The 22638-nt window shown below is 44.8% G+C and overlaps 1 protein-coding gene across 1 annotated transcript in view; it reads left to right on the top strand.

Moving 5' to 3' along the window:
• Positions 1-548: 548 nt before the first annotated feature.
• The window catches only part of GRXCR1 (glutaredoxin and cysteine rich domain containing 1), a 97350-nt gene continuing 75260 nt past the window's right edge, over positions 549-22638 (top strand). Inside the window, exons 1-2 of the mRNA XM_075578633.1 lie at positions 549-935; positions 7094-7096. Of these exons, the coding sequence (XP_075434748.1) occupies positions 549-935; positions 7094-7096 (390 nt within the window). The remainder of the gene's footprint in view (positions 936-7093; positions 7097-22638) is intronic.

Below are 22638 nucleotides of genomic sequence, written 5' to 3'. Positions count from 1 at the left end.
AATTTACAACTGTGGTATAAATATATATTTAATTTATATTTGGATCCTTCATTTTGAGATCTTCGCACATTTAAATTTAGATAAATCAATCACGAAGGATAAAAATGTGAGATGCATTCAATCAAGTTAATTTCCTTTCTACCAATCAGATAGATTTTCCAATTTGATTTCAGATTTTATTTTTACGATTCTTTTAATTTGCTGAATTTCATGGTTTCCTTTCTTTGCGTGTGTGTGTGTGTGTGTGTGTATTACTTCTCTGCACCTGATCTGTTGTGAAAGTACACAGCGGGTCTTTCATAATGAATTAGAAGTGTCATTTTACAGGTTTTAGTTTAAAAGGTAACCATAGCACACATTCATTAAATTATTAATTGCACAGCTTCAGAGTAAGTTAGACCTCTCCATATCAGGCCTTATTTCCTTATGGGTACTGCTGTCACTAGAAATAGCTTTCATATTGTTGTGAGTGTAACAAGCTGCCAAAAAAGGTGACCGTCTGAGCCAGAACAATGTAAACCCTTTTGCTTTTATCTGTGGACGGGGCAATGTTAAAAATGGAAATGAAGCCCGAAGGGGAAAGGCAACAGAGAAAAGTAAGATTTCGAGTAGCTTCATCTCATAGTGGAAGAGTGCTGAAGGAAGTGTACACTGATGGTGATTCCCTGGATTCTGAAGGTACCAGCAGCTCGGAGACTGACCAAAACAGCGCACCTAGTGAGACTGACGGGCATCTTAATGGATATTTGGGTTCAGAGTGTGACGAAAGTGATAATGAGCCAGATGATTTGCTCGTCCTTGCAAGAGCAACCAAAGATAGGGGATTTGGAACAAAAAGGGTGAATATACTCAGTAAAAATGGTACAGTCCGAGGAGTCAAACATAAAGTTAGTGCTGGTCAAGCCTTATTTGACAATTTGGCCACAGTTTTCCAGGTAAGTAAAATAAATAATTTTGTATCCACTTTTAGAATGATGGTGTGTACTGTATATCTGAACAGTACCATATGATAGAAATATTTAAAAATATATATTAAAGCATTTGCTATACTAAGGCATTTTATGAACTGCTAGGTCTCGCTTCTATGGTTACAAGATGCTGATGACGCTGGATAAAAATATCCATATGATCGTGCCTTGTTAAGAGCTATCTTTCAATCGATGGAGATGACTCAATGTTTAAATAATCCCGTTGTGTGTTATGATCATACATTTCAAATGTGCAAGCTTACGAGGCAAAAATGTGAAACTAAAAAAAGTAATTTGTCATTAAAGATTTTTTTTTTAAATAGTGTCACCTGTCAGGTGTGACTGTGATCATTTTGTAGACTTTTCAGCTTTCCTAAGAATATGCAACTTCCGATATGTACTACCAGATACTACTGTATATAGAGACCTAAACAAAAGAGTACACTCCCTCACTCCAGTTAATTATTTATTGATTGTTCTATCTAAGACAGCAGAACGAAACCAACAGTTTCCAATATGGTAATTAATTAGGTTTTGGTAAAACATATGTTATCCACTCCTTGTAAATATTCATGAATGCAGACTTCCCTGGATTCTATCTGAAAATGGCATCCAATTAAAATCTCTCAGGTATCGTTAGTTGTATTTCCCCATATTTAATTATACAGAACTACATAAACTTACCTAAGAAAAATATCACAAATATATTTGAATATATCTACATTTATCTCCCTATTAGCCTGACTCGTTAAGTGCTGTTATGGATTAGTGCACACAATACTGTAATAAGTTCCGTTGACTTGAATGGGAGTTAACACTAAAATTGGTGTGATTCATAAGAAAAGCATGCTATGGAATTTTTATTTATTACAGTCAGTGGGAAAGTGAAATGTGCACAAAATGTTATATCTGTTTCAGATTGAAAAAAGGACTAGCATTTTTAACTTCTCTATAGTCTGTAAAGGAAATGCCCAATGGCCCAACTTACTAAGTGTTTCTATTCCATAAGACACTTTTCAGCACTGGAAGATCCTTATGGTCCACTCACTTAAATGTGCTGTAAGATATCTTCTGGCTTCTGAAGGTGTCTTATGGAATTTGCAACTCTTACTAATTATGACCCAATATGCCTGTATTCATTATAGTCTTTCAGAGTGCAGCTAAATGCACTGACTGCATTAGTGTAGAAAAAGCACAATGACTCATAGGAGGGCGAAGAAATACTACAGCATACATGCACATAGCTTTAGTTTCCAACTCAGGAAAGAACTACAGTACAACAATTCAACCTTAATTTAGTTTGAAAATCAACAGAATGTCTGTCTAGTAAGTAGTAGAAGGACAAAAGACAATGTCATAATTGTGGCCCAACTCAGGGTTTTTCATTTATTTACATCTCAAAAATTATTATTTGTTACCACACACAATAGGCCAAACATATTTCTGACATTGACTTTCCAGCAAACTGCAAAATTTCAATTTATTGTTCACCACACATTATATAAATTATGGTGGGTAAAAAAGTGACAAAAACCTTCCAACATACAGTGTACAGCAAATAAAAATACCACTTGTGAGCACATTCACATGTCTCAGACAGGTCTGCAAATTTGTTTTTACTATTATCTCTTAACATACAATGCTTCCATTGTGGCCAGGGATTCTGGGAAATGACATGTAAATGAGCACACAGTGTGACCTTTTTCTTCATGTCCATTGTAACATGAACCCCTGTAAGTTAAAGAAGTGTATAGCCAGTAATACCCACTCACAGATAGCTGTTACAAACATTTGGGTCTCTTTAGTGTGAGACTGGAAGTAATGGATTTATAATGTGAAGTTGGAATAGGTTTCAACCACACATTATATAAGTTATAGTGGGTAAAAAAGGACAGAAACCCTCCACTGTACAGTGTATGGTATTTATTGTTCAAAAGTTACACGTATTTTAAAATAGAGTGTTTAAACTGAAATGAGAGCTAGATTCCGACATACTACTTAGATTGTAAGCTCTCCGGGGCAGAGATTTCCTTTCCTATTGTCTGATTTGTATTTTAATTCCCTTTACTGTCCTGTCTCCTTTGTAAAGTGCAGAATATATCTGTGGGCACTATATAAATAAAGTTATACAGTACATACAAATATTATTGATATACAGATGCAGCCACCAGTATTAGATCACTTGCCTTGGAAAATGTGGGGCAATTTCCCAATAAACTGCAACATTTCTGTGAGATTTCTGCAGCAAGACTAATGGCCCATCGAATTAACACAGCGGGGGGTCCCTGCAGTCCCATTCAAAATGGGACTGCAGGGACCCCTGCTGTGTTAATCTGATGGGCCATTAGTAATCTCACAGAAATGTTGAGGCATGTTGAGGCATTTACTGTGAGATGCCCTAGTTTTTACCCAGGCAAGTGATCGGATAGTTGTGGCTGCATGTGTAATCTCAGCAAAATTGGCTCTCCAAGGTGCGGAAAATTATGCTGTATAGACAGAAGATAAAAACAGGAAAAAGAATGCACTCTCCACAAATTATAAAATGATTTATATCATTTATGTTTTATGCACTCAATGTTTTCCTGTTGACTTAAAGCATTGAAAAATCACATTATCTTTGATGTTCTCTCCAATGTTGTATTACCGGAGACTTGCGGCGGCAGTGGCGGTGTGATGGGACTCTGAGATCGCTACTCGGTTACCACCTGTACCCCACCTCCTATGCTGATATCCTATTGGAATCCTGTAAGCCTCCAATTTTATTGGTGTTGGATAAATCGTTTTTGTTACTTTTTATCTGGGCTCTGTGTTTTTCTCTTCTGAGATTGAGACTACCTCCTATTTTTGCTCCCATTTGCTATTGGTTATTGCTGATACCATATAGTGTGTTGCTAATGCCATGTTGAGAGTTTTTCCACTACACTGTGTTTTGTTTTAACAGTATTGCACTATGGTAGTTGTATTTATTTTTCCTTAGGTATCATCGCTCCCCTGGTTTTTTCTTTGTATGTATTACAGGGGTGGACAGACTCAGTCCTCAAGAACCACCAACAGACCAAATTTTACGAATATCCCTGCTTCAGCACAGGTGGCTCAATCAAAATGATTGAGCAATCTGATGGTGGCTCTTGAGGACTGAGTTTGGCCACCCCTGTTGTATTATAGGAAAGTGAGGGAAATAAGAAAAGAATATGGTGCAGTATGCCTTCATACACTGTAACAAAATTATTTTGAAAATCTCTATTTGTGCCTTCACTGTAACGAGTGCTCACCACAAACAGGATGGGACCGTGAGGCTGAGGTGGGGATGTTGGAAACCACCGACCTGCAACTGCGAGACCGCGCCCGGAGTGCAGAGTAAGGTTGTGTAGCAGGGTCAGGATAGGAGAGATCAGAATGGTCATACACAGCTACAGCGGACGTTATTCAAACAAATCACGGCACCGATTTCGTGTGCTCTGCTGTACTCCACGCAGCATGAATGCAGCCAATCGCCCCAGGCACCCGCGCATATCGCAATTGCTTTGTTGAATTTCATGGTGTTTAAAAACCAGAACGCTAAAATCCCATTTTCTGCACTCGCCGCACTCGCGTCTTAAGGCAGTAAGGTTGTAAGACATCCTGCGTCATGACATCGGTTTTTCGATGTGCACAACGTGTGAAGTTTTTGAATAATGGCCGCTGCAGCTGTATACTCGCCGTGGTCAGGGTTTGGAGAAGTCGGATAGTCTTTGTGCGGTGCCGGGGTCCAGGAGTAGAGAAGGTAGAAGTCGTATAGCAAGCCGAGGTCAAGGGTCAGAGAGGCGGAGGTCCAGATACAAGCCAAGATCAAAACAGGAACAGGATACGCAAGACAAGACAGCAACAAGGCAGCAGGGTGTTTGAGGCAAGCACAAGTACTGTACATAAACATGCTCAGCCAGTTTGCAGTAGTGCTGGCTGAGTATTAAGGGAAGAGGCAGCTAATGGTGGGGCAGCATACAGCTGCAGAGTAATGAATGAAACCCGCCCCCTAGACATATTCAGTCCACTGATAGGCAGGGGCAGGGAGAAGTGCACGTGAAGGGTAATTGGAAATGGAGTTAACCCCTCATATGGCCATGGTCATGCGGCACTTGCACGTAGTGTAGCCTGCGCGTGGTGCGCCTTACCCGTAATGTCACAAGGTGGAGCCTAAGCGCGGGACGTGCAGTGTCCCCTGGTAACGCGTCACACGTCACCCGTCCCGTCACGGAGTGCATCACAGGGGCGGGACCGACGGACAACGCAAATACCAAGTTATGCTAACATCTTTATGAGTTTATGGGAACAGGAAGAAGAAAAATGTAGATCCAGCACACTATGGATTTGCTGAACAAGAGAATGTATTTTAGCCGCACAACGTTTCGACCGTTAAGGTCTTTATCAAGTGACAGGCATACCATGAGTGAGGAAATGTCCTGTCTATATACCCCCCAAAAAAGTCAAATAAACACGTGAAAATAACCAACAGCTGTCCCATATAATCCTATGCTGATTAGATCTCTCTCCTCCCTCATGACTATGCGCTGAAAGTCCATACCTCCGCATTGGTTCGTAGGTGACATCATTATAGCTTGCCTCTGTGTCCTGATTTGCTCCCGAAGTATCGCGAGGTAGGGACATCCATCTCGTGCATGCGTTGTCCGCGCCTGCGCTCTACAGTCTGGGACGTCCGCATTCCAATGCTGGTGACGTAAACTTGCCTGTCTCTCCTTCTTCAATCCTGCAGTCCCGCGTGGTCCTCTGTAGGTTGGCTCCATCAGGGACACATTGCACATGCGTCATCCCTCCAATGCAGGCTCTTTCAGCAGTTGGAAAAAATAGGGTAACCCCAATTATCGAGGCCACTACCAGGCACTATGGAGTGTGTTTAGGAAAGAAGGTTTGACGCCGGTATATAGGTGATGCAGGTAATAAGGCAATATATGGGTATCTCCGATACTAACAAGGGGAGTGGGGTACTGGAAAACCGGTTAGAGGTACAAGGGGACACCTGCCAATGGGGCGCCCCCAAGTAAATCACGGCCCGGCTACCAATATATCCTCATCTGTCTCCCCTGTGTATCGCGTGGAGGTCCCTTGAAAGCTGTTCCTGTTTGCGGCTGCAAGCTTGATCCTGGAGGTCCCTTGAAAGCCGTTCCTGTTTGCGGCTGCAAGCTTGATCCTGGAGGCTCTGTGTGCTGGGATTCTGCTTGCTGGCGTCTGCGTGCCCCAACCGGATATGACGTCACAGATGAAAAAAATGGAGATTGCTTCCGAGGTTCACAGCACCTTCACTCAGCCAGTTGTATGAATATAAAAAAGTTTATTAGTAACCAGCAATGTACAACAGCATGAACACTCTTACGCGTTTCGTCCAAGCCAGGACTTTTTCAAAGAAAAAGTCCTGGCTTGGACGAAACGCGTAAGAGTGTTCATGCTGTTGTACATTGCTGGTTACTAATAAACTTTTTTATATTCATACAACTGGCTGAGTGAAGGTGCTGTGAACCTCGGAAGCAATCTCCATTTTTTTCATCTTTCAGCAGTTGGTTCTTCACAATCACTAGAAATGATCCGAGCAACATCCCTACTCATCATGGCTCCTTCCAATCTTTGTATGAGAGAGATAGAGTCAGTGAGGATATTTTTAGTGTTATACCTTGAACCCGAGTGCTGAGTGAGTGCTTTGTAATAAAACTAATAACAATGGAATGATTATCAGTCTGTTATGGCATTACTTACTGAGATCTATAAGGCACAAAAAACTTGATGAAAAAGACAATAGCAGCAGCAGCCACACAGCCTGTAAATAAAAAAAAGGCATTAAAACTGTAGTGCCGACGATTATTCTCAAACAAACCTGGGGCATTCTACAAAAAGACCCAGGTACATGCTTGGTACATGCTGGTATATGCTGGGTACATGCTGCAACATTTCACACGTTTCTGCAGACAGACTAATGGCCGATCGGATTAACAGCCGGTGTCCCTGGCAGTCCCATTCAAACTGAATGGGACTGCCAGGAACCCCTGCTGTGTTAATCCAATCGGCCATTAGCCTCTGCAGAAATGTCACTGAAATGTACCCAGCATGTACCTGGCTAGTTTAAGGCAAGATTAAAGCAAGTTTTAGAATACTCGTTGGCTCGTCTGTATAAAGCTCTATCATCTGGACACGAAACAAGTATACGATATGTAATCGTTGAGACCCCTGGGGTGTACCATGTCAAGAATATACATCCAGAATGTTTCTCTGTAATAACACTGTTTCCTTATCATGACCTGCACTGGCCTTTTTAACCTGCTCAATTCCCATGAGCCTCGGGGAACAGGACCATATTTGGTCTGTTTGGTGGAAGCTGGTCCTCTGGTTTCGATATGTGTAGATACACTATTTATATGGAAGGGACTTTTATTTGAATTGGATAACATTAAATCATACTTGAATTTTAACTCCAGGAATTTAGTTTTTTCTTAAAAAAAATAGGTAGTAGAGAATTGATTTTTTGGATTTTATGTTTTTATTAGAGAATAATATTATCCATATCAAAACCTATTATAAAACTTTTGAAGGTAATAACTATCTCTTGGCTACTAACCATCACAGCCCACAATGGGTTAAGCACATTTTACAAGGACAATTCCTACAACAAAAAAGGAACCGTTCTCAGAATCACATCTTTGGGAAACAAGACCATTGCTTAAAAGAAACATTTCTGGAATGACAATATAAAGATGAGTTCGATGGAGCTTTATCAAAGTTTTTAAAAAAATAATAGAATAGAATTAGGAAAATATGATAATACCACCGATAACACAAGACATCAGAAGTCCCTCTCAGGAATTTTTACCTTTCATTACTGGTTATAAGAAAATGGCTCCAAAGATGAAGAGGTTATATTTAATGTATTGGGATATCTTAAATAAGGATTTCACCTTGCATGATATTTTATCAGAAAAGAAAACACATTTTATCTTCAAAAGAACACCTAATCTCAAAGATTAGCACTAAACTGTCCCCTAAGTAACAAGAACAAGATAAAAAACATGGTTGAATAATATCAAAGGTTATTTTGTCTGTTCCAAGTGTGAAGGTTGTAAATTCAGTCAAGGTGGAAACAAGTTTAAATCAAATGTAAAAAAAAGAGAGTTTAATATTGAATTCTTTATTAACTGCAGTAGCAGTTTTGTAATTTGTTTATGGGAATGTCCCTGTACGTTACATATGTGGGGAGAATGACTAATCCACTAAAGAGAAGACCAGAAGAACATATTAATAATATTTAAAAAAAAGGATTAATAACACATAGTGTGTCTAATCATTTTAGATTACATCATGGAAAAATCCAAATGGGCTGATAGGTAAAGGAATATAATGTTCATCACCACACTGGAGAGGAGGAAACAATCAAGGAGGGAATCATATTACAGTAGACACATAAGTTCAGACACTAACTCCTTGGGGTCTAAATTTACTGTAGATTTTGATTTGGGTTATTTTTGATGTGACTAGGATTCATCATTTGCCTTTTTTTTTTAAACAAAAGAACAATCTCTTTCTTGTGTTTACAGTCTTTCAGATCTTTCTTTTATTTTCTTATTATTAAGTTAGCTGATCATATGATGTACAGCCTGCTTGTTGGATATATATAATGCAGAATAAATGAGTTCTTCAGTATTAGGTGATACCTTTTTTATTTGGACTAACAATTTATGTCATAGGACAAGCTTTCGAGAGTTCTCCTCTCTTCTTCAGGTCTGCAATACTGATTAACAAAGGAATCTATGACTAAAACAGGGGTTGAGAGAGCAGGGAAAAAACAACAGAGATGTACTGTAGATAAGGTAGGGTGAGAAAGTGTTTGAAGACATTGGAAGGGTAATAAAACGGAGACAAGGAACAGCATGGAGGGGGAAGGGGATGCTGTGGGGGGAGAGAGGGGGAAGGGTGAAGGTGTGGATAATAACATTGGCTGAGAGGCAGGCAGGATAATTACAAACAATTTTGATAGTGTGTGAGAAACCCCATATCCGCATTAAGTCCTCTTGTTTTGCTGTCAAAGAGTCTTATCATTCTGAGTTCAAATGTTTAACGATCTTGGGTGCGTTTAAACATTCCATTGAGGATTTAGATTTTTAAATCATTTATGGAATGATCTGGTAGTGAGAAACGATGTCCCACTGGTAAGCAGTACAGGCATACCCCGTTTTACGTACACCCGCTTTACGTACACTCACAAGTACGTACATTTATTTTTAGTTGCACCATACCCCTGTGTTCGTATGCGTGCTTCGTCACTACGGACACCAGGGGGCGGCGTGCGCACCTCAACACTCCTGCAACCTCCTTCATGCTTGTCTTCATTATGGTGCGCTCGATCTCCCTGTTCCCTCTGCCCTCCCATCTTTCTCCGTTCCCCCTCCCATCTGTCTACGTTCCTCCTCCCATCTGTCTCCATTCCCCCTGCACTCACGCTCCATAAAGCAGCAGCTAAACCAGTGATTCCGCCCGTGACTCTGCTTCCTCCGCTCTCCTCCTTCTCCCCTCCTCCCTCCTCCCTCCTCATTCTTCCCTCCTCCCTCGTCCCTCCTCAGAGCTCTGCAAAGCTTTGCATGTGATGTGAATTATGGAGCAACAGTGAGGGGAAGGAGAAGATCTTCTGCTGCAATCTTTGCTTGTGTGTGTGTGTGACTGAGTGACTGAGTGACTGTGTGTGTGTGTGTGTGTGTGTGTGTGTGTGTGTGTGTGTGTGTGTGTGTGTGTCTGAGTGACAGTGTGTGACTGAGTGACTGTGTGTGACAGTGTGTGACTGAGTGACTGTGTGTGACAGTGTGTGACAGTGTGTGACTGAGTGACTGTGTGTGACAGTGTGTGACTGAGTGACTGTGTGTGACAGTGTGTGACTGAGTGACTGTGTGTGACAGTGTGTGACTGAGTAACAGTGTGTGACTGAGTGACTGTGTGACAGAGTGTGTGACTGAGTGTGTGACTGAGTGTGTGACTGAGTGACAGTGTGTGACTGAGTGACTGTGTGTGACTGAGTGACTGTGTGTGACTGAGTGACTGTGTGTGACTGAGTGACTGTGTGTGACTGAGTGACTGTGTGTGACTGAGTGACTGTGTGTGACTGAGTAACTGTGTGTGACTGAGTGACTGTGTGTGACTGAGTGACAGTGTGTGACTGAGTGTGTGACTGAGTGTGTGACTGAGTGACTGTGTGTGACTGAGTGTGACTGAGAGACTGTGTGACTAAGTGACTGTGTGTGACTGAGTGACTGTGTGTGACTGAGTGACTGTGTGTGACTGAGTGACTGTGTGTGACTGAGTGACTTAGTGACTGTTTGTGACTGTGTGACTGTGTGTGACTGAGTGACTGTGTGTGACTGAGTGACTGTGTGTGACTGAGTGACTGTGTGTGACTAACTGTGTGTGACTTAGTGACAGTGTGTGACTGAGTGTGTGACTGTGTGACTGTGTGTGACTGAGTGACTGTGTGTGACTGAGTGACAGTGTGTGACTGAGTGTGTGACTGAGTGTGTGACTGAGTGTGTGACTGAGTGTGTGACTGACTGTGTGTGACTGACTGTGTGTGACTTAGTGACAGTGTGTGACTGAGTGTGTGACTGAGTGATTGTGTGTGACTGAGTGACTGTGTGACTCAGTGACTGAGTGTGTGACTGAGTGTGTGACTGAGTGACTGTGTGTGACTGAGTGTGACTGAGTGACTTTGTGACTGTGTGTGACTGAGTGACGGTGTGTGACTGAGTGATGGTGTGTGACTGAGTGACTGTGTGTGACTGAGTGACTGTGTGTGACTGAGTGACTGTGTGTAACTGAGTGACAGTGTGTGACTGAGTGTGTGACTGAGTGTGTGACTGAGTGTGTGACTGAGTGTGTGACTGAGTGACAGTGTGTGACTGAGTGACTGTGTGTGACTGAGTGACTGTGTGTGACTGAGTGACTGTGTGTGACTGAGTGACTGTGTGTGACTGAGTGACTGTGTGTGACTGAGTAACTGTGTGTGACTGAGTGACTGTGTGTGACTGAGTGACAGTGTGTGACTGAGTGTGTGACTGAGTGTGTGACTGAGTGACTGAGTGTGACTGAGTGTGACTGAGAGACTGTGTGACTAAGTGACTGTGTGTGACTGTGTATGACTGAGTGACTGTGTGTGACTGAGTGACTTAGTGACTGTTTGTGACTGTGTGACTGTGTGTGACTGAGTGACTGTGTGTGACTGAGTGACTGTGTGTGACTGAGTGACTGTGTGTGACTAACTGTGTGTGACTTAGTGACAGTGTGTGACTGAGTGTGTGACTGTGTGACTGTGTGTGACTGAGTGACTGTGTGTGACTGAGTGACAGTGTGTGACTGAGTGTGTGACTGAGTGTGTGACTGAGTGTGTGACTGAGTGTGTGACTGAGTGTGTGTGACTGACTGTGTGTGACTTAGTGACAGTGTGTGACTGAGTGTGTGACTGAGTGACTGTGTGTGACTGAGTGTGACTGAGTGACTTTGTGACTGTGTGTGACTGAGTGACGGTGTGTGACTAAGTGATGGTGTGTGACTGAGTGACTGTGTGTGACTGAGTGACTGTGTGTGACTGAGTGACTGTGTGTGACTGAGTGACAGTGTGTGACTGAGTGTGTGACTGAGTGTGTGACTGAGTGTGTGACTGAGTGTGTGACTGAGTGACTGTATGTGACTGAGTGTGACTGAGTGTGACTGAGTGTGACTGAGTGACTGTGTGACTGTGTGTGACTGTGTGACTGTGTGTGACTGAGTGACTGTGTGTGACTGAGTGACTGTGTGTGACTGAGTGACTGTGTGTAACTGAGTGACTGTGTGGGACTGAGTGACTGTGTGTGACTAACTGTGTGTGACTTAGTGACAGTGTGTGACTGAGTGTGTGACTGAGTGACTGTGTGTGACTGAGTGACTGTGTGTGAATGAGTGACTGTGTGTGACTGAGTGACTGTGTGTGACTGAGTGACTGTGTGTGACTGAGTGACAGTGTGTGACTGAGTGTAAGTGTGTGACTGAGTGACAGTGTGTGACTGAGTGTAAGTGTGTGACTGAGTGACTGTGTGTGACTGAGTGACTGTGTGTGACTGAGTGACTGTGTGTGACTGAGTGACTGTGTGTGACTGTGTGCGTGTGTGTGTGTGTGTGACTGAGTGCGTGTGTGTGTGTGACTGAGTGAGAGAGAGAGACTGAGTTAGTGAGAGAGAGAGACTGAGTGAGTGAGTGAGAGAGACTGACTGAGTGAGTGATAGAGAGTGACTGAGTGAGAGAGAGAGACTGAGTGAGAGAGAGAGAGAGAGACAGAGAGACTGACTGAGTGAGAGAGAGACTGTGAGACTGCTATACAGTACTGACCTTCGTGCGCGCCTCTCACCTCCTTGCTTGCTCCCATTCATTTTATTTGAATAAAGCCTACTGTATTTATTTTGGTTACAAATGCATTATTTGCATCAGTTATGCCCATATATGATGTTTGCAGTACAGTACATGCATTGTAAAGTGGAAAAAAGGTAGTGCTTCACTTTAAGCACATTTTCACTTTACATACATGCTCCGGTCCCATTGCGTATGTTAAAGCGGGGTATGCCTGTATCTTCCTTCTTCATGGTGTTGTATAGAGTGTCTGTGCATATTCATTCTGCCTTGAAGCTTTTGGCTGGTTTTGCCAATGTAGCATCCTTGGTCACATTTGTTACATTGAATCATATAATAATGTACTAATAATATACTAATAATGATGGTGGTAATAATTTTCATTCGTGCTATTTGAAGATGAATGGGAAAATGTCTAGCGCACTGCTTGATTCAGAAACTATGATCACCTTAGTAGCAAAGCCTGTAATACCTAACGTGAAAATAGATAATATACAGAAAATGGAAATTATTTGCATTCATGGTGATAAAAGGGAATATCCCACAGATGAGGTAAATATTGGAACCCAGTGTGGTACCCTAAATTAACAGGTGGGTGTAGTACCTAGATTAGCCCATGATGTGGTGCTCGGTAGAGATTTCCCCAACTTTCAAGAGTTATGGTCATTAGAACAGGTTCAAACTAATGAGGAACATGCCTTTCTCCATTTTCTGAGGTTTATTTGGAGATTGACCAGGGATGTAATGGGGAAGAGAAACATAAAAATGACTGCCCTTTGCCGGTGTTAGTAGGGGACAACCCAGTTGACAGCAGTGAAGAGCCTGGTTCTAGCACAGAGAAGGGGGATGATTTGCTGGACTTGGGAGTCAGTCCTGTTAATTTTAACAGCGCCCAATGGGAAGATCCTACTCTATTCGCTGCTAGAGATAATGTCCAGGTTGTGAATGGGATTGCTACGCAGCCAGAAAATCTGTTACCTAATCAGTACTTTCAAGTGATAAATTACCTATTTTATAGAGTAGGGAAAAAGGACTCAGCCATCACTAAGCAGTTACTGGTTCCCCAGGCTTTCCATAACACTGTACTACACCTTGCACATAGCCACATACTGGGAGGACATCTGATAGTTGAGAAAACATGAGGGAGAATCCTTAGGGGGTTTTACTGGCCTGGGGTGCTTACTGCAATAACCAACTATTGCTCCTCATGCTCTGAGTGCCAGCGCTCAGCCCTTCCAAGGCTTTCCGTAGCCCCCTAGTGCCCCTACCTATAATTGATGTACCTTTTGAATGGATAGCTACAGATGCAGCGTCCGTTATGAAAACATTTACCTGGGTAAATTTTGCGTTGTGCTGCGTGTAGGTTGAGATATATTCACAAGTTTTGCCAGGACAGACATAATAGCCCATCTGATTAACACAAAAGGAATCCCTGCTGTGTGAGTCCTACCGGGGTCTGCCCCTCTGTAATAGACGCACAGTAAGAGATAGACTGAATCAGTCACTCAAACTGGGTGGCTCTCACTGGCAATCGTGGGGGTTTTATTTAATTTCAAACATTACAGTAATGTAGCAGGGGCGACCCCATTGGGGCGTTCGGGGACCACCTGGAGGCCCACAGAGCCTAGCGGGCCTGAGAGCCCCCAGACACGTGGGTACCCAAGACCATGGGTACCCAAGGGGTGCACTGTGGGGCCTGTGCACACCAGTTGGGACCACCCGGGGACCCCCGCCAACCTGTGGTATTAATCCTGTGTGCAAAAAAATTAAATATGTTTTTATGTGGTGGTACAGGGGGTGGGTTGTGTTTTGGTGGTTATTACATTTGTTAATGTAATTTTTATTTCTAGTGTATTGTAGCAGGGGGTCCGTGAAGCAGAACCTTATTAATATGAGGTCCGGGGACCCCTGATTCCTGAGATACAGGCCCCGTTATGGGGTACCGGTATCTCCTATGGATGTAAATGTCTCGCGTCACGTGATCGGGACATTTCAATGCATAGGAGATACTGGCACCCCAGAACGGGGCCTGTATCTCAGGAAGTAGGGGTCCCCTGACCTGAAATCTATGTGGTTCAGCTCCGGAGACCACCTGCTACATTACTGTAATGTTTAAAATTAAATAAACCCCCCGCGATCGCCTGTGAGAGGCGTGCAGTTAGAGTGACTGATTCAGCCTATCTCTTACTGCGCGTCTATTACAGAGAGGCAGACCCAGTAGGACTCACACAGCAGTAAACCCTGCAGTGTTAATCCATTGGACCATTATGTCTGCAGCGGCAAAATTTGTGAGGATCACGGACAAATCTCAAAATCCATTTCAAGATTTGTTCGAATAACAGCCGGTGCATCTGTATGGACTTGGTGGGCCCACTTGTAAAATTTGCTAAAGGGCATCAGTTTATGCTGGTTATTCTTGACTATGCATCCCACTATCCCGAGGCAATACCCCTATGTAATACCTCTGCAAAAACCATAGCAAAGGAGCTAATGCTGATGTTTAGAAGGGTGGGTATTCCCAAGGAAATCCTGCAGACCAAGAACCCCTTTTATATCTAGGGTCACAAAAGAATTGTGCAAGTGTCTTCAAGTGAAACAAATTAGGACCTCCGCATATCAGCCCCAGACTGATGACTTTGTGGAAAGATTTCATAAAACCATTAAAGGTACAGTATGCTACGGAAGGTAATTGACACAGATGGGAAAATGGGGACTTTTTGTTACCCTACCTAATGTTCTCTGTTAGAGAAGTACCCCAAGCCTATATAGGTTTTCCCCCTTTTGAATTAGTGTATGGGCGACATCCTCGAGGATTACTAGATAAAGCTAAAGAAATCTGGGAGCAGGAGACGACAGCCCATCGTACAGTAGCTTGACTGAACAAATATCCCAGATGCAGGATTGAATGGCAGCTATCATGCCAATTGTCAGGGAACATATGCAAAAAGCCCAGGAAGCGCAGAAAAACAGCTATAACCCTAATGCTAGGATCAGATTGTTTCAACCTGGCGATGGGGTATTAGTGCTGGTCCCTACAGGGGAGAACAAGTTCCCTGAAAAGTGGCATGGTCCATATGAAGTAATTGAGAAAGTAGGTGTTGTTAATTATAAAGTAAGGCACCCAGGAAGAAGAAAACCTGAGCAATTGTATCATACAGTATACATTTGTTAAAACCTTGGAAGGATAGGGAAGTCCGGGTTGCTTTAAAGCCCATAGAACTTCCCACCACTGGTCCTAAGGTGTACATACCAGACACTCTGCCTGCACATCAGAAACAAAAAGTCAGGGATTTTGTCAGGAGAAATAGGGATTTTTCTCTGGGACCCCAGGGAAAACTAATGTCATTAAACATGTGAAAAACCAGTGAAAAAAGTTAATCTTAACCCTATAGGATTCCTGAAGCCCGAAGGGAGGCTATAAACTTGGAGGGGAAAAAATGTTAAAACTTGGGGTAATCGTAGAATCACATAGTGGGTGGAACAGTCGTATTGTGCTGGTTCTAAGATTCTGCAATTATTATCGCAAGTTAAATGGTATTTCTAAATTTTATTCATACCCAATGCCTAGGGTTGATGAGTTAATAGAAAGGTTGGGCAAAGCACGTTACCTGACAACTCTAGACCTAACAAAAGGTTATAGGCAGGTCCCTCTCACTGAACAGGCAAAAAAGGAAACTGCTTTCTCAACACGCAAAGGCCTGTTTTAGTATACAGTATTACCATTCGGGCTACATGGTGCCCCTGCCACATTCCAGAGAATGATGGACAGGATTCTAAAACCCCATACTAGATATGCGGCGGCATACCTGGATTATGTTGTTATCCAAAGGTTCAAGCAGTACTTAATTCCATTTTCGCCATTGGTTTAACTGCTAATCCTCCCAAGTGTACCATTGGCCTGTAGGAGGCAAAGTATTTAGGATATTCAATTGGGAGAGGTTTGGTTAAACCACAGGTAGCGAAGGTGGAAGCTATAGAAAACTGGTCCCAGCCACTTACCAAGAAACAGGTAAGAGCATTCCTAGGTCTGACGGGTTACTACAGAAGGTTTATCTCAAAATTTGCCACAGTTGCTGCCCCTTTAACAGACCTCACAAAAGCAAGTTCCCCAGTTACAGTTAAATGGTCTCCAGAGGCAGATCAGGCTTTTAAGTAATTGAAAAAAGCTCTCTGTGCCCAACCGGTCTTGGTAACCCCAGACTTTTCTAGAGAGTTTGTAGTACAGACATATGCTTCTGATGTTGACTTAGGGTCTGTCCTTTCCAAAGAATACCAAGGTGAGGAACACCTCATTTACTTTTTGAGAAGAAAGTTAAACCCACAAGAAAAGAACTACTCCATAGTAGAAAAGGAATGTCTGGCAATAAAGTGGGCTTTAGAGGCTCTTCGTTATTACCTGTTAGGAAGAAAATTCAGGCTAATTAGAGACCATGCTCCTCTTACTTGGATGTCCCAGAATAAAGAATGGTAAGTGGGAAAGCGACCCAAAGATAGCTCGAGAATTGCTGTTTAGTTAATGCTCAGATAGAGCTAGGATTTACTTTAATTAATTTGTTTGTCTTGATTTTGTCTGCTGGATTGACAAAGAAAATAAAGAGCTGGATGGTTCTGTGACTCTGCTTTGCCCTAAGGTTCCCAGACAAGAAACCGTCAGCCAAAAAGGGTATTTTGTCACAGCCCCCAAGAACGGAAAACATTTGAACTAAGAATGATAAGAATCTTTGATACCAAAACAAGAGGACATAGGGGCCTATGCACTAAGGGCTCATAAAAAACTCGCCGGGCCATTTAAATCGACATTTTTGTGAGTGTTGCTATCACGATATTCAGAAAGCATCGATTACCTGTGATAGCAAAATTTACAAAACGGACGAGTAGCCGGCGACGTGATGATCGCCTCTCTCAAAAGGCCTTACCCGGTGCTTCCTTTCAGCTGCAGAGAGTGCTGCTCAGAGAGAGCCGCCTCTCCCTGCGCAAATCTCACCCGAAATGTATGTCTTTTAATATACATTTTATTACTAGTGTAGATGAGCAGGGGGTCTCCAGAGCAGAACCGCATTGATTTCAGGTCCAGGGACCCCCTGCTTCCCGAGATACAGGCCCTGTTATGGGGTGCCGGTATCTCCTATGCATTTGATTCCCACGGTTACGCGACGTAGGACATTTAAATGCATAGGAGATACCGGCACCCCATAACGGGGCCTGTATCTCGGGAAGCAAGGGGTCCCGAGGCTGAAATCAATGCAGTTCAGCTCAGGAGACACTCTGCTCCTGCACACTAATAATAAAAATTACATTAAAGCAGCTTCATTACTTTAGCGGATAGCCGTTAAGGCAATGAAGGGGTTAAGGCACAATAGCAGCTTTATTGAGGGCAGAGGGGGTGAGTGAAGTGGGTACTTGGCTCTTCACTCACCCCCTCTGCCCCCAATAAACATTACAAAATGTACTAAACACCAATATACAACCCACCCCCTGTGCCCCACATTAAACCAGATTTTATATTTTTATACACAGGATTGATACCAGATGTCGGCGGGGGTCCCTGGGAGCTGTCCATGGGTATCCGTGTGCCTCCAGGTGGTCCCCAAGGGTGTCCAGGAGCCAAAATGGGGTCCATGGGTTGTCCCTGCGAGTGTCCGTGGGTCTCCAGGTGGTCACTGCGGGTGTCTGGAAGCCCTTGGGTGCTCCCCATGGGTGTCTGAGGGCCCTCGGGTGGTCCCTTTGGGTGTTTCCCATTGGTGTGCTGTATGTTTTAAGGCTCAAATAAATAAGCCTTATCCAAAGAACCCGCGTGTGTGGTTGCATGTACCCTGCAACATATGGTGTCAAGAAGTGCCGGGATTTTGAAAGGCCCCTGCAGTTAAAGGGCCACACACAAACAAAAATGAGAAAAATGGAAGAATTTTTTTAAGAGTTTCAGTGCGAGCAGACCAGACAGCAGGGACAGTTAATGCAGGAGCAGGCCCGGCTACAAGCAGAGAGAGATGAAAGATTATTGCAGCAGCAAACCCAGCTCCTAACCCAGCAGCAGGCAGCACAGGAGGAGCGGATGGCCAAGCTGCTGACCCAATTCCAGAGGTCCAATTCTAGAACTTGCAAACAAACCCCCGGTACCCCTGAGGAAAATAGCTCCGAACAAGGATCCAGAGGTTTTTTTACTGACATTTGAAAGGTTGCCGAAGTTCAGGGCTGGGCTGCAGATCACTGTGCAACTGCTTTGGCCCCACTCCTCATAGGAGAAGCCCAGGCCTCATATCAGGGCCTCCCTGCAGATCAGGCAATGGACTACCGACAAGTAAAAGCCGCCATACTGGATCGCTTAGGTCTGACCCCAGAGACCTACCGGCAACAGTTCCGGAACATGAAGTACACCGCTAAGATGAGACCCCGGGTCCTCGCTCAGCGGTTATTGGACTTGTGTACGCGCTGGATACAACCCGAGGAGTGCACTAAGGAGACAATTCTTGTGCAGGTTGTTTTGGAACAATTCCTACAAATAATACCCCCTTCCGCATGCTCGTGGGTAAAACGCCACGCTGCTGAAACCCTAGCTTTGGTGGTCCGACTCGTGGAGAACTTCCTTGGGGCTGAGGAGCAGGTGAGTGTCCTGGACCCGACGGATCCGACTCGACCGGCATCTGCGGATGCCCAAAGAGGGAGGTCGGATCAACAAGGAACCTACGGCCCGTCCATGCGCAACCGCCAAGTCCAACGGAAGGAGCAGTCATTCCAGCAAGGGCGGAGTCCAAATCCTGGTCCTCGCCGAGAATGAGAGGAGCTCCATCGCAAAATGAGAGGAGAGGAGCTTCCGAGGACGTCGCCCACAGGACCCACCAGATGCCTGGTCTCCAGTGTCCTGTCCAGCAGAGCGCTATCCACGGCCCCCTCCTACGAGGGAACCCTCTCCATGTTCCGCCTGCGGAGAACAAGGTCACCGGCATGTGGACTGTCCACGGATGGATTGTTCAGTCAGCAGGACCATCGCCTCGGCCTCCACTGGAGAAAACTACAAGCCCTGGCTACTTCCAGCCCAGGTTGGGGGAAAAAACATCCAGGCCCTTCTCGATTCGGGCTCTGGGAAAACTCTGGTCTTCCAGGGACTGTTACCGCCTAACGTGTGTTCTTTTGACTCTCCACGGAACATATAATGTATACACGTCGATGTAAGACGGTATCCGATGGCCAAAATCCGGCTACAGGTAAAGGGTCAGGAGGCCTACCTTGAAGTAGGAGTCGCTCCTTGGCTCCCTGCCCCCGTTGTGCTCGGCCGAGACTGGCCTTTATTTTCGGACCTAATGGCCCCAGTCTCTCACGAGGAGCCTTATTCTGTGGCTCAGGAGAAACCTAAGGAAAAATAAATACAGCTAAACCCCGTTATAACGCGCCTCGTTATACCGCGATTCGGTTATAACGCGGTTTTCCCGTGGCTCCCGTTTTTTTTTGCACACTGCACACACTGCACACACTCACTGCACACACACTGCTCATTGCTCACACTGCACACACACTGCACACTGCACACACACTGCACACACTGCTCATTGCTCACTGCACACACTGACACACTGCACACACACTGTACATTGCACACACACTCCTCATTGCTCACACTGCACCTGTATTCTATACAAGCTTAAACTAAAAGGAGGAGCATTAAACACTCTTTAAATATAAAAAGTTATCACAACTCACAAAAATTCCCACTTCTAAAGGACCAATTTATAGCTATATACTGTATTAATAAATAATGCACCCTTACAAATACTGTATATACTGCTCCAAGTCAGTGGAAAATCTAACTTGTGTGGGCTGGTAGGATGGCCCGGTGCAGCGCGGGGGGGCAGGTAGGTGGGTGTTAGGGCCCGGGGCGGGGGGTGGGAAGTCATTGTGCTGTGGGGGGGTGGCGGGGCCCTGCGCTGTGGCTACGGCGGGCCCTGTACTGCTGCGCGAGGGCCCTGTGTTGCGGCGGGGGGGGGGGGGGGGGGGTTAGCGGTCTTCCGGAGACTGCTTACCTGTCTCCAAAGCAGCACACTTATGCAGGCACCCCTCACGTTCGCCGTGCGCATTTGCCGTGCGGCTCGTGAGTAGTGGATGTTGCCTGCCAGTTCCCTCTCACTCACAGACACTCACAGACACTCACACACACTTACACACACTTATGCACACTTACACACACTCACAGACACTTACACACACTCACAGACACTTACACTTCAGACCGTGGCGATTTTTAAATATAGTACCAGAAAGTACTGCCGTTGCGGTGGTGGCGTCGGTGGGGAGGTCGCGCGGCAGGGAGCTGTACGGCGGAAACTGGTTGTATAGTGTTTTTTTTTCTATTCACGTGGTGTCAGGGGGAAGCCGGGACCGGAGGGACATCCCCGCTCCCATCTCCTGCCCCGCGGGCTGTCCCGCGGTGACAGGGGGAAGCGGGGACTGGAGGGACATGCCCGCTCCCATCTCCTGTCCCGCGGGATGAATCTGCGTTAAAGCGGCGGCCATTTTTTTCCCCCGCGACCCCGTTAGTAACGCGGTGGTCTCGGGGTGGACCCCGAGACCCGCGTTATAACGGGGTTTAGCTGTACAACTACCATAGTGCAATACTGTTAAAACAAAACACAGTGCAGTGGAAAAACTCTCAACATGGCATTAGCAACACACTATATGGTATCAGCAATAACCAATAGCAAATGGGAGCAAAAATAGGAGGTAGTCTCAATCTCAGAATAGAAAAACACAGAGCCCAGATAAAAAGTAACAAAAACGATTTATCCAACACCAATAAAATTGGAGGCTTACAGGATTCCAATAGGATATCAGCATAGGAGGTGTTATTGCTGATACCATATAGTGTGTTGCTAATGCCATGTTGAGAGTTTTTCCACTACACTGTGTTTTGTTTTAACAGTATTGCACTATGGTAGTTGTATTTATTTTTACTTACTGCTGCGGCCAAGTTTATTCGAGCATTTGCCCGTTCTTGGCCGCAGCATTTGCCCGTTCTTGGCCGCAGCAGTAGCCTGGCGCGCGCCCGAGAGTGACGGGCGCGCGCCGAAGCAGCGGAAGAGCGCCCTCCGATCGGGGCGCTCTCCCTACCGCTGCCGGGTCCGCCGGGTCCCCTGGAACCCCCTGCCGCTGTCCCGCGATCGCGTCTATGACGCGCGGCACGCCGAGGGGCGGCCACTAGCAAGCCGGGAAATCTCCCGGCTTGCGGTACCGGCCACACTTTAATAAAGTGTGTCGGTAGTGTAGGTATCATCGCTCACCTGGTTTTTTCTTTGTATGTATCCGTTTGGACCTTGAAACAGTCCTCCAAGGGTTTCAGTGTTTTTTTAACCTTTTTTCACCTCCTCACTGCACGTTATTTGATTAATTTATTGATTGTCATTTAATATTCACTTGCACTGTTTAGAGGTTTAGAGAGCTTTAGAGCGCCATCTAGTGTTTATTTATATATAGTCAGGAGACTGTTCCCCTTCTCGGCAGACCTTTTCTCCAGCCGACTCCGGGTTCCAAAGACTCGGAAGCAAAGACGCTCCGACAAACAGGACTGTTTGCATAAATCTGGGTCTCAAGGTGACCATTCTGGTAGCCAGAGGTCACAAGTGATGGCTGGGGATGGCCAGAGGGAGGGGGATATGAGCCCTGGAGATTTACCAGACCTTTACCTCCCTGACATTCGCCAGAGGCAAAAGGAAGACCCAGTCCTTGCTAGACAGTATGACAATGTGGTAAAAATTGATGAGCAGATTTTAAATGCACAGGGGGTGATAGTATTCCTCCATTTTGAATTATCAAATGATATCCTGTATAGGGTGAATAGGCAGACACAAACAGGGGAAGTCACAGACAGATATTGGTTCCCAAGGTGTTTGTTAAATCTGTGTTCACTCTATCCCATACTGTCCCTTGGGGTGGTCACCTGGGCAGGGATAAAACATTGGACCGTATTTCATCCCGATTCTATTGGCCAGGGATGCATAGTGATATTGCTAAGCTATGTGCAGCATGTCCGGAGTGCCAGCTAACTAGTCCAAAAGGACAAAAACCAGCCCCGTTGGTTCCTCTACCCTTGGTGTCAGTTCCCTTTGAGAGGATTGGGGTAAACTTGGTAGGACCTCTAGAACCTTCTGCGAAAGGACACAGGTTTATTCTTGTAATAGTTGACTAAGCAACAAGGTATCCTGAGGCATTCCCCCTGAGAACAGCAACGGCGAAGCAAGTAGCCAACAAGTTGCTGGAGCTGTTCTCACGGGTTGGACTTCCC

This window comes from Ascaphus truei, chromosome 1 (genome assembly GCF_040206685.1).
Source record: "Ascaphus truei isolate aAscTru1 chromosome 1, aAscTru1.hap1, whole genome shotgun sequence".
Lineage (NCBI taxonomy): Eukaryota > Metazoa > Chordata > Amphibia > Anura > Ascaphidae > Ascaphus > Ascaphus truei.
The sequence above is the reverse complement of the archived record's forward strand: the minus strand, read 5'-3'. Positions and strand labels throughout refer to the sequence as shown.